Source organism: Haemaphysalis longicornis, unplaced genomic scaffold, assembly GCF_048455015.1.
Source record: "Haemaphysalis longicornis isolate Haplotype H1 unplaced genomic scaffold, Haemaphysalis longicornis Haplotype H1 scaffold_4, whole genome shotgun sequence".
Lineage (NCBI taxonomy): Eukaryota > Metazoa > Arthropoda > Arachnida > Ixodida > Ixodidae > Haemaphysalis > Haemaphysalis longicornis.
Window position 1 is genome coordinate 31623141 of NW_027526361.1, and position 15119 is coordinate 31638259.

The 15119-nt window shown below is 46.6% G+C and overlaps 2 protein-coding genes across 4 annotated transcripts in view; one reads left to right on the top strand and one right to left on the bottom strand.

Annotated features, from left to right (window-relative positions):
- The window catches only part of Faa (fumarylacetoacetate hydrolase), a 10139-nt gene extending 2111 nt beyond the window's left edge, over positions 1-8028 (top strand). Inside the window, exons 3-12 of the mRNA XM_077706338.1 lie at positions 63-184; positions 1330-1379; positions 2056-2146; positions 2246-2343; positions 3021-3173; positions 4204-4410; positions 4847-4893; positions 5435-5536; positions 6218-6335; positions 7864-8028. Of these exons, the coding sequence (XP_077562464.1) occupies positions 63-184; positions 1330-1379; positions 2056-2146; positions 2246-2343; positions 3021-3173; positions 4204-4410; positions 4847-4893; positions 5435-5536; positions 6218-6335; positions 7864-7940 (1065 nt within the window). The 3' untranslated portion in view covers positions 7941-8028. The remainder of the gene's footprint in view (positions 1-62; positions 185-1329; positions 1380-2055; positions 2147-2245; positions 2344-3020; positions 3174-4203; positions 4411-4846; positions 4894-5434; positions 5537-6217; positions 6336-7863) is intronic.
- LOC144178461 (pyruvate kinase PKM-like) overlaps positions 7999-15119 on the bottom strand; it is a 33434-nt gene continuing 26313 nt past the window's right edge. For all 3 annotated transcript variants that reach the window (XM_077706336.1, XM_077706335.1, XM_077706337.1), the window contains exons 8-11: positions 14871-15021; positions 12956-13394; positions 10213-10369; positions 7999-8136 (exon numbers count right to left, since the gene is read on the bottom strand). In XM_077706336.1, coding sequence (XP_077562462.1) covers positions 8088-8136; positions 10213-10369; positions 12956-13394; positions 14871-15021 — 796 coding nt within the window. In that variant the 3' untranslated portion in view covers positions 7999-8087. The remainder of the gene's footprint in view (positions 8137-10212; positions 10370-12955; positions 13395-14870; positions 15022-15119) is intronic.

Genomic DNA, 15119 nt, shown 5'->3' on the forward strand with positions numbered 1-15119 from the left:
CTATTGAAGAAAAAAAAAAAAAGGCCGGTTTATTCAGACTCTTCTCACATGCCCTCTTCCAGAACACCCTGAATGAGTTCATGGCCCTGGGCAGACCTGCCTGGCTAGAAGCGCGGCAGGTGATTCAGAAACTGCTCTCCAAGAATGAGTCTGTCCTGAGAGATGACATTGCGCTAAAGGCAAAGTGAGTAACGCAGCATTTTCTCACAGAAGAGTGGCAGAGTCAAGCTCTTAGTTGAAGAGCCGGCCAGTTCTCTGTTAATCAAGTGACAGGCTTGCAATTTCTTGGTGCCAAAATTGGAGGCTTAAACTAAGATGTGCAGTCACGCACACATTTGCAAACAGCACATACCTTGCTAAAGGTGAGCCATGAAGAAATTGCCACTTTTTTCAATGCTTGTTTTTTTTTAAGCTTTGCCTTCTTTTTATTTGCCCATTTGCATAGGAACCCTAAAGGAAATACAATAAAATTCCACCACAAAACCTATGGGGTGAGGTGTGGCTTGTGTTTTGTGGTAAAGTTGACGCTGGCCTTATTGCATTTAGTGAAAAAGAAACACTGCACAGAAATGTTTTAAAATTCGGTTTAAATGCCTGCTTTCTTTGAGAGAGGTTATGCAACAGGCTGTGAAAATGTGGTTAGCTATTGCAACGCAGTGGTATATTTTAAACTGCTTGCATACCTACAACATATGTTAATTTTTGTGCTGCCAAATCCAGACAATGTGATGAGCATAAGTAAATGGTTTCACAGTATGCGAATGTTTGGCTTCCAGCATGTGCCAATAGCATGTAGTAGATAAAAGAACTTTTACTTGCATAGAAAGTAAACTCCACAAAAACGCTGTCAAAATTTTTGAAGTATTCCGAGCTTTGCATTAGTTCAACATTTGAACGTTTTAATCTTGATATCTTTCTTCTTTTCTGCAAGTACAGTGTGTTTATTTACTATCATGTATATCTCTTTTCTCTCTATAACATGCAAGATTACGTATGGCAAAGAAATTATGCGCACCTACTCTGGCCTATACGAGGCATGGTGTAGAAATAAACTGGTGGAAGTGGTGCATTTGACATGCAACGCTTAGTATCGCGAATGTTTTTACATAAGCTGTTCAGCGCTTGCTAGTGGAGTTTCATTATGTATGCTCGATTCCAGTACTGCAATAATCCTTGAATAGTTACCCGAAAAAATACCTGTAAACCAGGGTAAGTATAGAGCCATTGCTTCTGCATGTTATATGAACAAAAAAAACTGTCTAAAACCAGGTAAAAATATCCGGTATTATTATTTGACGTGCTGTAATGAGCAATGTTCTTTTTCTCCAGGGCATTGGTCCCAATGTCACAGGCAACTATGCATTTACCAGCCCAAATTGGTAAGCTGATGAATGCTTTGCCTGCACGGTGTTTCACACAAATTGGGCCTAGAATTAAGTTTAAAGATGTTTGAATTTTCCAGCAACAGAGTAATCATTCAATATTGCACAGTATCTTGATTAACTGAAGTTTCCGCTCGAATTCCTTTAATGCAGAAAATTTATGTGAAACGAGGAAAAATGTAGACAGAGAGCACTTAATTAACAGGGGCTGTGCCTGGATGATGAAGCACAGAGATATTCAATGCTAGTGTTCTGAACAGCATGCGGCTTGAATGAGGCACTCTATTAAATGGTCATTAAATTTGGCAGTTTTCTTTTTTTTTTTTAACGCATGTCACAGTCCATATAATACAATTTTTATGCAAGCTGCTGATGTTTGTTTTGATGCTCTACAATATTTGGGTATATTCACTTGTTAAAAGGTGAATTTTATTTTGACACTCTACACATTTTTGACTACGTTAATTTGTTAAAAAGTGATGTTTTTATTTTCAGTAACCCATGAATAAAAATTTAAAATTAGAGTGAGGTAATCAATGCCACCTTGAATGGTTATCCTGCACTTTTTTTCAGGCAAATTTTACACCTTTAATTCTAATCTTCAGTCCAAGTTACATTGAACAACCTATATATAACACAAACAGCTAAATTAATTTGTTTTTCTGCTTTTTAGGTGACTACACCGATTTTTACTCATCCTTGGAACATGCGACAAATGTTGGCACCATGTTCCGTGGCAAGGACAATGCCTTGATGCCAAACTGGTACGCTAGATCTTTTTCTGCCTTGTGTTTTGTTCATAAATATTAAAAGCATCTCTCGAACAGTGACAGCACGATGATGTGTGGTCGTTGATGATGCAGGAAGTATCTGCCCGTCGGCTACCACGGTCGTGCGTCCTCTGTTGTTGTCTCGGGGACTCCCATTCGTCGTCCCAACGGCCAGACAAGACCAGATGACAGTAAGAGCAACGTTCAGGCTGGTGGTAGCGATCAACAATGTTCTGTGCGCTTTGAGCATTGCATGGGGCTTGAGCTGTGGGGAAAAGATGCAATAAATTGGGCCACCAAAGCTTGCATCACTGTCTCCAGAGGCAGACCCAAAAAATTGGCTGTGGTCAAAAGTGACGATTTTCCCCTCCACCACAAGTGCCCATCTGAACAAACAGCCTTATGCGGAGCATTCCTGCCACCACACCTCAATCCCACTCTCCCTTTATGGTTGCCCTGGATATTCCACTAACTGCACGAACTGGGCAACCCTCTTCTCGCGTCATACCCTTGTTTTTGTTATCTTCAGTGCTTTATTGAAAATGTGTTTCTGATGTCACATCAGCACATTGTATAACTGAACGAACGAGGCCTAACTCAGTATGCCTCAGGGACTAGCAAGGCTGTTGCAATTTCACCTTCTACATCTATCCCCATCTCCCGGTAGCCACTCTGATGGTGCATTGGTTGTCTGCTCTCCACATTGCATTTGGCCAGCTGAACTCCACTTACCCTTAATTTTGCAAGCTTTCTAATGTTTTGCATTTTACCTTTCACTGTCATCTTTGTCACTATTTGTGTGTTCTTGCATTGCCAGCACTCGAACTTGTTGGCTGATACAATACCCTCTCTCTCCGATGCCACGCAGCCAAGCCCCCCGTGTTTGGGCCCAGCCGGCTGATGGACTTTGAGCTGGAGATGGCCTTCTTTGTGGGGCCAGCCAGCAAGCTGGGGGAGCCGGTCTCGGTGCAGAATGCACACGACCACATCTTCGGCATGGTGCTCATGAACGACTGGAGCGGTGAGACCTTGTGATGGATTTTTGCGTGAATTGAAGCGACAAAAAAATAGAGCAGAGTCAAAATGTTATGGCGTGGGACCTCTGTATGACAGTAAAGGAGTATATGCACTGTGGCGAAATTTTTGTCCTTTTGGGGAGGGCAAACTGCGCCTGTAGTGATTAAAAGGATGAGGGAAGTCGCATGCGCACCAAAAGAAAAGGTACTGGAGAAAGAATTCTTTACCTCGCAATGTGCTGCAAGAGGCAGTATGGAGAACCCAATTGATCTGTTACACCCACTTATGTGTTTTAATGGTTGGGGAACACGTCGAGGATAGGGGAGCATACTTTGTTCTGAACATGTGATTACAGATTTTTTCCAACTTTAAGTTCTGCAAAAATGAATTTTAAATTTATTCTATTTAAGTGAGGAGGTTCAACATTTTCACTTCCACTGTGCATGCCTCTAGTCCTTGTATTGAAGTTGAGCCAAAACAGCCCTTTGGTTTCTTATTTACCCTTGTTGCACCGTCCAGCTCTAAGCAGCCTTAGGACCCGCTGCACCAGCATCTATTCAGTGTACATTTAGCACAGACATCATAATGTGGCTAACAGTGGAGAAGTGCAGACCGTTATTTTAGTACTGTGTGCCAAACCAAAAAGTTAACGTGAAACTTTGTGTCCTGGCCACCCAGACAACAATAACTGCAGTTTGCCACTCTTAATAGAACACCACCCCATACACCGTAGCCCAGAGCAAGTGAAACATTTATCCGAACTGCACACATATCTCGCGATTTTGTCGAGTGAGGCCAGGGTTCAATTATAGCAATCGAGTGGGTACACTTTATTTGGCCTTGCGACTCAAAGTAGGAAAATATGTGCAAGCAGGCTCGTGTTTTTGTCTTCAGGTTCCATTTGTTGCAGTAGACGGAGAAACAGTCCATGTTAGTGCAAAGACCACCAACACTCAATCAATCTGAAGCCTGCCCACCCACTGGCAGTTCAGGATGCTCCCCCTCTCACCCCCTCCCCCATTTCGTGCGTGCAGCGCGAGACGTGCAGAAGTGGGAGTACGTGCCGCTGGGCCCGTTCACGGCCAAGAACCTGGGCACCAGCATCAGCCCCTGGGTGGTCACCATGGAGGCCCTGGAGCCCTTCCGCTGCCCCAACGTCGCCCAGGACCCGGCCCCACTGCCCTACCTGGCGCACTCGGACAGCTACAACTTCGACATCTGCCTCCAGGTGGACATCAAACGTGCGTCCACGACCCCAACCTGGGTCCCATGTACACTCACTGTTTGTCACTTATTCTAGCTTCCCAGTGGAAACAATAGACTTGTGTATTCCAGGCTAATGTGAGCAAATGTCACCATAACCGACACTAGGGGCCGTATTCCAAATCCCTCCGCCACTCGGCTGAGGGAAGGATTCCGTCATGTTTATGCATGGGCAAATCGATTTCAAGAATCTCCTCCACTGGCGGCTCGAGTGGAGGAGGAACTCAGAATACCAAGGTAGATCTTGGAGCAGCATGGCAAGAGCATGTACCCGCTGCGGTGGTTCAGCAGCTAAGGCACTCAGTAATTTTAACTGAAGCATCCAACACAACAAAGCATGACATTGCACATGAATTTACCAGTTTGGTGCTCACATTTTTCTAAATGCAAGTTCTTGTTATTTTTCCCCAACAGCAAAGGGTGCAGCAACCTCCACTACAGTGTGCAAGTCCAACTTCAAGGCAAGCAAAGCAAACATTTCAGCCACCCTAGCAATACAATGCATGTTTTTGCGAGCTTCACTACGTATATTTGCTTGTGCATAAAATGTGTGCGCAACGCAGCAATACTTTTGGATGCAATATCCTCCGTGGCGCAAGTGCTGCCTGAAATGCTGAAATGAGTAATCCCTAAACATCTGAGTGCATGAACGTTGCATGAATTCCACACTTTTACTCACCCAAAGACACACATGGGTCTAAATTCATCATTTTTGGCCTATGCATGCCCACTGCAGGATGAAGGCCTCTTCCATGTATGCTTCCAACCACTCCTATCTTGCGATGTCCTGATTCATTCATTGCCACCAAATTTTATTACTCCATTCCTCCATCAAGTTAATCGTCTTCCCTATTTCAAGTCCGGTCTCTTGGTAGCCACTCTGCTTTCTGCACGTGGCTCGCATTGGCACTGACAACGTGTTGCAAGTGAATAATTCCTTTTCGGCCCAGTGCATTCATTCAGTTGCAGAAGCATGACAGAGTTATGCCCTGCTCCCTGCAGCACATGTATTGGACCATGAAGCAGCAGCTAGCTCACCACACAGTCACTGGCTGCAACCTGAATCCTGGAGATCTACTGGGCTCTGGAACCATCAGCGGACCAGTGAGTGTGCCCACAAAACATATTAGCACGATCACCTAGACTTCGCTGTCAGGCAGCTTTTTAAATTTTTTCCCGTTTCTGTTCCCTTGCGCAGTTTTATTCGGTTCAGTCAGTTTAGCTAAATTGAACAGGAGGGGTGCAAGCAGTGAGCACTGCCTTGCGGGGAGTAGTGTACCAGTGCTTGCTGCTAGGTGATGATTAAATATACACAATTGGTTTGGGTGCACTTGGACACCAATTCTTTGGATGCAGTTTTTTTTTAGTCCAATAACTCAGAATGTTAGAGGGGAAAGCACAGTAGCAAGAGTGCTTCTTCAGGATTGGTTCTGTGACATACAAGCAGTCCCCCAGCAAGCTCAAAACAGTTAGCTGTGTTCCTACACTGCTCTGAGATAGGAAAGAAGGGGCGGGGAAGAATAAAAAAACTATCTACAGCACCTAAAATTAATTAAAAACCCACTAAAACAAACTAATGGGTCTGAATGCCCGTATTCAGCATTAAAAAAATAGGTAGGGTCCCGGAAAAGAAAAAAGATATCTTGCACAGTGCATAGGGTCCCTTTACTTTAAGAATCAATATTAGAACTTGCAAGTTTTTAGTTTCCCTTGACATGTTTGGAAACGGCGGAGTGTTCAACACTTTGTTGCTGTATCCTTCATGGTGGCAATTGCTTCCCTCAGACTGAAGACTCGTACGGCTCAATGCTGGAGCTCTGCTGGAAAGGAACCAAGCAGGTCCCACTGGCCAACGGAGAAACAAGGACGTTCCTGAGAGACGAGGATGAAGTCGTCATGCGTGGTAAGGAAAATGAAGCTGGAGCTTTGCTCAAGCACTTCACTCGCCACAGTATATGTTTTTTCGTGCACGTAGTAATGTTCAGAAGAACTGCGAGCTGGGCGTGTTGGTACATGTTCATGGTGGGAAAAGCGCTACAGTGTACTCACTTGTCCTTGTTACTGTAGCGCTTTTCCCACCATGAATAGTAATGTTCACACTGCTGTTGCTATGTCGATACTGCTGCAGGAGGTGGCTCATGGCACTAGAATATTCGTTGAGGGTACAGAATACTCGGATTCACATCCACATCACTCTCGTTCCGAGGAGCTACCAAGTTTTCAGCACAACAGCAGGCAAAAAAGAAAAAATGACGTGGCCACTTGAATTCTGGAAGCATTACCCATTTTCCCAGAGTGTTTGGCAAAGAAGGGATGGCACCTTCAGGTGTGGGAAGCTGTGGCGTCTTGTGGTGTGCCCGACTAATGAGGGGAACATAGAGAGCAGGATTGCGGTTCTACTTATCATTTGCAACTTGTGTGCACATTAGAACCATTGCAAAGCTTCCAGGGGCCGAATTCTCTGAAGCGACGGGTTAGCGCCATTGAAATGCATGTGTTGTGGGGTCGGGGCCGTCGCTTTGCGGTGCTCCTCACGAGGGGTGATCCTGAGAAAAGCAGGGTTGCAAGGGCGCGAAGTGACAAGCAAAATGACGGGGGGCAGGGGGTGTCGCTTCGCGCCCTTGCCACACTGCTTTTCTCAGGATCTGCCCTCATGAGGAGCACCGCAAAGCGACGGCCCCGACCCCACAACACATGCATTTCAATGGCGCAAACCCGTCGCTTCAAAGCGACGCCCGTTTTTTAGAGAATTCGGCCCCAGTATTCAAGCAATGATTAAAGCAGTGCATTGCAGTGCTTGCTCTACGAATTAATTGTTCGAAAAAGTTGCAAACTCCGACCAAAAGAGCAAGACATTTTGGCCTCACGATGAAAGTGCCTTGTGTCTAGAAACTCTTGCTCTTGTAAGATTGGCTTGTCAAATTGGATATTACCTTTAGTTAGCCAATGAAATAAGAACAAAAAAGTTTGTGGACTTGGTGAATTTAGTCAGCTAAAGCCAGGAGGTGGGTGGGAATAGGAAAGGTGAGGACCACGAAGTCGACAGGCAGTGATCATTAAAAATCCTCTTGCAAGCACAAGAAAAAAAAGGGGGTGTCTCTAGGAAAAGTACCATGCTGTCTTTGGGTCACTGCCACATGCGTAAGTGGACTCGTGATCTTGCCTCAAGCCATGGATCAATTGCGAGTGTGCTGTGGGAGGAAATGCATTCGTATCACATACCAAATTACAGGCGCATATTTTGCTGCCAGTTAAGGTACCAGGGAGCCCTTAGATGTTCTGCTGTCCCAAAATGGTTACAACACCCGTGCAGCGAAAGGGCTAATCACTAGCAAGTGCATGAGCATAAGCAGCAAGGAGTGTTGGCTATGGCCTGCAAAACAACGATAACACCTTGGCCATGTTCTCATGTGTTTTTCGTTTGCGTGCAGGTTACTGTCAGGCCCAGGGCTGCAGAGTCGGATTTGGAGAGTGCAAGGGCGTCGTGCTGCCAGCACATCCCCTGTAACCGGATTCTGCGTGCAAAGCAAAGCCCGCACCCGCTCTGTTAATAAGCATGCCAAGCATTTCGGGTGGAAATAAATAGGGTGGATTTATTTGGCTTTTTTTTTTCTTCTGCATGCAGAAAGGAAGAGGAAGGAAGGAGGTGCTGCAGTTAGGCATCGCCAGTTGGCTCATAAGCCTTGGTTTCATCAGGAACATACCTGCAATTCGAGAAAACCAATTGTCATCTCCTCTAAGCATCACACTTTCAGGAAAACCACGGCATCGAAGGAAAAATGCTTTATTACATGGTACAAGACAGTGTTTTAAGGATTTTCTTTGTGTATTAAATAAGGATAACTCCAGCTCATCATGTGGACAAACGAACAACCTTGTAAATGGCCATTTACAAATGGCTTTGAAGGAAGAGACATCTGATAAAATGCGCACCCAACCAGACTGGCATTTTGAAGCAGGAAAGCATGCAATAAATATCAAATGTTGACACTAAATTTCCTTTTGTTAAACTTGCCAAATGCCCTTGGGGAACTCTACTCGTGAACTAGAAAAGCTGCTACAAATGATGCCACCAAGGAATAGCAAACTATCACAGGGACGCTGCTACAACACTGCTAGCTAGAAGAAACAAAGCTATAAAAGAGCAGGAGATTCATTAATCACATCTGTCGCATGTCTGTCAATAAAATGAACTCTCGCTACATTAACTTCTCACACTTAAAAATACACATTTTCACAACACAGGGCTAGGATCACAGCATCTCACGACATCTGCCAGAAACTGCAGTTAACCTGACAAAAGAGCTGTCAATTTCAGTACTAGAAAACTGACGTTTCAACACTTTTAAAATGTGAGTACAGACGTTTTTGTGGCAGCAAGTAGCCTTTAAACATCACTGAATACACTTTAAATACGACACTCGCACTGGCCTGGGAGCAAAACTTCACTCCATCCACAACCTAACACAAAGCAGGACGTGCAAGTAGCATAGTCAACACAATCCTCCTGGACTTTCTTGTACTGAGAGTTAAGGGCCTCAAAATTTGAAAGTAAGCAAACAGTTTGCAAAAAAGCAGCTATTAAACACCTGTCTGCAATATGGTGCATAGCAGGGCATGCCAACAATCAGATTCTCAGGACTAACCTATGCTGCATTTTGAAGGCTTTGAAATTGCATTCAAAGTATGCAAACAGTTGGCAAAAAAGCATCAATTAAATACTTCATCCCAGCAAGTACACTTCAGCTGGCAAAGTAGCATACATGAGGCCAACACATCTGCAGTTACGTTTACGTGCAGCACACCATCTGTCTCTACTACGGTAGCTGCCACACTCGAACATTGTTAAACAAGGTATGCGGCAGAATGCTGCCAACACCATCACTAACCCTTTATACTCTGGCAGCAAGTTGCCGCACAACAGATGTTGACATGTGACTGAGGATGTACTCACAATGCACGTGCACCATAGCAGGAGCTATTGGTGTGCATCTTCATACAGATGCCAGGTTAGCACTGCATGCCCTTAGCTCCTGCCTGTTGGCAGTCGTGTGTGCCACAGCAAAGTAGCACCGCATGCTCCCGCTGTGACGCACACCAACTGCGAGCGATCATGCACGGGAGTGCAACGATGGAGCCTTCCTCCCAAGGCCACCCCGGCTGCGGAAAGTGGCACCACTGCCATCCACCTTGCACCGATGCGATGGGGAGGGGGCTCTTCGCAGGTGGCCTGGCATGGATTGCGTTCTCGGCCACTACAGTTTGCAACGATCACGATGGCAGCAGTGGCGCTTCTCGCAAGCCCAGTTGTGATCACTGTCATCCTTGCTCTCTTTTGCCAGGTCAGTGCAGCGGCTGCCACATGCCGTGTGAGTGCCTAAGCAGGTGCACTACAGCCTAGGGGGTCAACGTCACGTGGGACTACATCTCTCAAAACTTGTCTGCGCCAACAGCCTCCTCTAGAATAAGATAGGCAGGTAGAGTTGTAAGGCTGCCAAGTGACAGGGGGTGCGAAAACTGAGGGAGCACAACCGACTAGAGGTCGCAGGTGGTGGGGCATCACACGCTGCCCGGTGATAAACGGCACCAGGTAAGGGGGCACGGTGGGAGTGGGGGGGAAAGAACGCAGTCCATGCCAGGCAGAGCGCAAACGGCCCCCGTGTCCCATCGATCCCGCATCAACGGCAGCACTTCGGCTGCGCCTCCGCCCAGGCAACCTGGGGGAGCCCGGCAGAGCGCGCCCCGCGAGCCGGCAGCGGGGGCCGCCCTAGACGACGTACACAACACGCAGCGTGTTGGTGGCTCCGGCCCCCTTGCGCCAGCCGGTCACCACGATGACCGCGTCGTCCGTGCGGAGGAAGCCCCGCTTCTTGCCGATCTCCAGGGCATACTCGATGCGCGCGTCCACATCCATGGCCCACTCCGCGCAGCGCTCACCTGCCACGGGAGAGGAGGAGAGGGGCACATTCAGCTCCCCCTGTCGGGCTTTCTGCATGGACCTTCATCTACCAAAGAAGGCCACAACCCGTTGATCATGTCAACTGTATTTACTTGAACCTGATTTGTGACCAGGATAAAGAACAAAGCACAAGATTTCTTCACTGGAGAAGCCATTTACTATAGCACTAGGAAGGATCTTGCATCTTTACATCTTGCAGATAGCACACCCATACCCACCACTAAATGGAAAGAAAACTGCTACTATGCACACCTTTTTTTGTTTGTGCATGCATTCGTGTACAAGCCTTCGCATTGCTGTAGTACGTAATACTGCGAGTGCAGCAGGTGCCTTCGTTTTGTACATAAAGAAACCTTGGCTGCATTATTTGACATTTTGGCATTGCTGCGGGCTGCACAAACATGCGATGATGGTTGCCCTGCTATATTGACAATAACCAACCATTAGCGCTGTTTTGACTGGTACTCAACTGTAACGTGCGTGCGATTTTGGGGGGTATTTTTCCAGAAAAGAGGCGCGTGTCAGAATTGAGTAATCATGCGTATTTTTAGGACAGTGCGTTGCAAATTCATTACTTGCGCAAATATTTTCACCTTTCCTGAATATCAAAACACAGGCGATTATTTGGGAACTTTCAAGTATGCATTTCTTCAATCTCATTGGTTTCTAATTAGGAAAATATTAGATTCGTATTCAAACTTTCAAACACCTCTACTCTCTACCCTCCCTCCCCTCTAACAGTGCAACAGGCATGAGAATGCTATTTGCAATCAGATCACCAAAAATATTGTTCTAAAATCAAAGGTGTTTCCCAGCAGGAGAAAATGATTTAAATGCAGCGTTTTTTCTCTGCACTGAATACACCCAGAGATATTCCAAAACTTCATTTCAAAAGGAATTTTCTGCGTTTGTGGCACACAAGGCAGACACTAAGGCACTCATGCAGCCAAATGATGCAGCACAAGCGACGAGGTGAGAATAGCAATAAATGTCACGCTGTCACTTGCTGCCAGTGCAGGGTTCATACAGGATTCAGAGACAAAAATTCAAGGACATTCAAGGCCCTGTCGAGGCATTTAAGGGTGCAAGGGAGCACATGCACTAACGTTTCACCACTTTTTCACCAGCTTCTTTACCTCTCTAACAATTACCTCAAGAAAAATCTCTTTGGAACAGCTTCACCCTTTGGAACTGGACAAGTTTACCCCCACCCACAGTAATACTGAAGAAGCTTTACAAAAGCCATGCCATCTTGAATTTTTTTGAGCTCTGAATGCCCTTAATACAGAGTCTCAAACAGCGAGGAACATAATAACCCCACCATTCTCATCCCCCAAATTGCTGGGTTTACTATGGGGGGATTGACGACCTCCACTGGCTCTGCCCACCATCACACCTGTCAAAATGAAATATTCCAGTAAAGCCTAGGAGCTAGATGCACTTTGTTGTTACATTCAGAGTTTTGCTTATCTGTGCTCATTTTTATTTCACCCTGGTGTCAGCACCATTCGTTTTCGAAACGTGGTGGGGCGGGGCGCAGCAACGGGAAGATATGTAAAATGAGTAACAGGATGAGTCAATGCAGAAAGCAGTATGGAAAATTGGAAGGGGACCTATGCTCACGTCTGCATTGTCCGACGCAGGGATTTGATTCCATACGAACCATCGTATAAGCAGCATGCCTGTGCTCCCAAGCTCACTTTAAATTGTAAGAGCTGTATAAAGCAGCACTCCTGCACCACCGGGCTGGCTTTAAATTGTAAAAAGCATGTTTTGGATGGGGGGGTGTGCAGGGACACACTGATATACGCCACGACAACCCGGTCACGTAATCGGGTCTCCTCTTTGTTGCCCCAAGAAATCAAAGGTTTTCAAAGGAGAAGGAAAAAAATTCTAGGCTTTCAAGGGCCTGAACTCAATTTTCAATTTCAAGGGTTTTCAGGGACCTGTACGAATCCTGCAGTGTCATGCCAGGGTGACGCAAGGTGTAGCAGGCATTGCATCAGGCACTTCACCCTGCTCTCTCACGCGCAAACAAAATTTCCCAGGCAGAATACCAAGAAATACAAGGCAAGCACCCTGGGAGACCCAGGGTGCCCCAACAGGGTGCCCCAACTAGCCCCAACAGATGCCCTGTTAACCCTGGGAGACCCAAGAAACTCCATTCTACAGCAGCTGACTGAAACAGTATTTGACTCTAGCGGCAGCGCTCTTTTTTGAAGCAATTTTTTGGCGGGCAGCACACATGTAGCAAGCCACTACTCGTGCAGTGTTTACTCAGCATGTGGTGGTGATTTTTAGAGTGGGAATCGCATTGCACAAACGTTCTTTCCCGGGGCTCCTACCGGCATATAAAGCACTACAACATAAAGCACTAAAGCCTTGGAGACCCTAGAACGCCATATGGCTTGTGAATACCCACAGAGTGCACTGTGTCATGTATTATCGCTTCCTGGGGCTAGTTGCCCAAGAATGCTTACGGCCATCACACGTTCCAAGCCAGACTGGGCGGTACACTGAACTGCAGTGCGCCTAGCAACAAGCGCAGCGAAAAAGGCGCTCACCAGTGTAGTGAATGGGCAGGATGCCCCGATACAGGTGGCTCTGGCGGATGGTCTGCTCCACCCGGGATATGGCCAGGATGGGGCAACGGGGACGGTACTTGGCGATCAGGTGGGCGGTCCGGCCAGTGGTGGTGATTACGATGATGGCCGATGCGAGGCACTTGATGGAGGCCGAGACGGCCGCGATGGCAATGGTGTGCGTGCCGTCCGTGGGGCAGGGCGCAATGTGCGACAGATGGATGAAGACATCCTTCTGGTAAAAAGCGGCCTCCGCCTCCACGCAGATCTTGTGCATCATCTGCACCGTCTCCAGCGGGTAGTCACCCTTGGCAGTCTCGCCCGACAGCATCACGCAGTCCGCCCCGTCCAGCACCGCGTTAGCCACGTCCGAGGCCTCGGCACGCGTCGGCCGCGGCTTGTGCACCATGCTCTCCAGCATCTGCACGCGTGCACGCGGCACCGAGGTGGCGGGTGACGACGGGTAGACGGCACGACCTTCTTTCTCGCGCAGGAGAGTCGCGCATCATCCAGCAGGATCCCTTTTCTCATCTGTTTTGCCATGTTAGGGATGAATGCAACCGATCACCTGTCCACCATATTCCGTGCTCTTGGCAATTACTTAAAAAAAAAAAAAAGGAATTAACCTTAGAATTTTTTTCAGGCCAGTCGCCAGCATCTCCGGCGCTACCTGGGGACGCCGCAACACCATCTGTCAGAAACTTAGTGAAGGACGCCCGCGCACTAGCTCATCTAATAAAATTAACTGTGCAAGTTGGCAGCAGTTTACCTGCAGCACTTGAAATCCATATAAGCAGAGCATTGCATTACTCAGTAAGGTGACAACAATTACACAATTCACTACATGTTAGGGCAGGCCTGGCCACTTCCCACGGACAGCAGAGTCAGTAATCGCTTCAGAGTGCCCTGATATGCGACCGTCTCAAGAATACTTTAGAGAGAAAAAAAAATTTGTGCAAAACGGTTTTTCCAGAACAAACGAAAACAAAATGTCAGTACTTGTAGTTGCCCATAGTGAGCCATAGGATGAAGCAGATCCCAAATCTCAGGCTGCACGATTTTGGGGCGGTGCTTTGCAAACCCGACAGTTGGCAGCAAATCTTCCCCCCACAATGTCAAAACCTTGGGAATGACTGACTTTGCGTCTACAGCTAACACAAGATTCCGGAACGAGCATGCAAGGTTGCAGAGTTGCAAATGAAACTAGGTGGTAAACACTTGCCAATGTTAACACCCAGTTTACGCTTCAGATATTGGCAATTCACTGCCATCTTCTGACAAACAATTGAAGCTCTAATTGAGGAGACCAAGTGTGATGCACAAGAATTGATGCCAGCACATTTTCAGTTCCAGTCTTTCAAAAACCTTGTTTTACACACCTTACAGCAAGAATATATGTTTCACTTGAAAGTTGAACTTTAAAACAACTGGTACCTTTTACTTAGGGGGAAAAAAAAAGGGAAGAAAAAGGCTAAGCACTGCATTTAAGGAAAGCAAAAAACCAAACCAAAATTAGGTTTCATTCAATCCTCCAAATCTACAATGTCTAGACCACAACACTGAATCCTACTTTGCTATGATCATCCCATCTAAAATCTTGTACAACATTCCCCTGGTGTGCACCATGCCCAGTCGAATTATAGATGCTCATCCCCACACTGTCTCAAAGCTTCTGCCGGTAAGCCAGAACTGCATATTTAGTGAAGAATGCATTAACCTCTACCCAAACACAAGCAAATGTTGCTACAGTTCAAACCTAGCAACTAGAGTTACTGCTCCAGATGTTAATGCTTTGTAGAGTCCTGGGTAATAGTTAAGACGCTAACAGAAGCCAAAGCCTGCCAGCTTGCAGCTGGAGAGGCTTCCAGGAGGGTAGGGTCCCCACATCAACACTGACCTGCGTGGCACAGATGACTGGTTTCCCTATCATCTGGCACTTGGCGATCATCATCTTCTGAGCCAAGAACACTTTCTCGGCTGGAATTTCGATACCGAGGTCACCCCTGGCCACCATGATGCCATCAGTTTCATTGAGGATTTCATCAATCCTGCAGGAAGGACAAACAGCAAAAGTGTGAACGTTTGAAATGTGCTCACATGGCTTCATCCGAGAGTGAAACGGAGGAGGAGGGGAATAAACTAGACC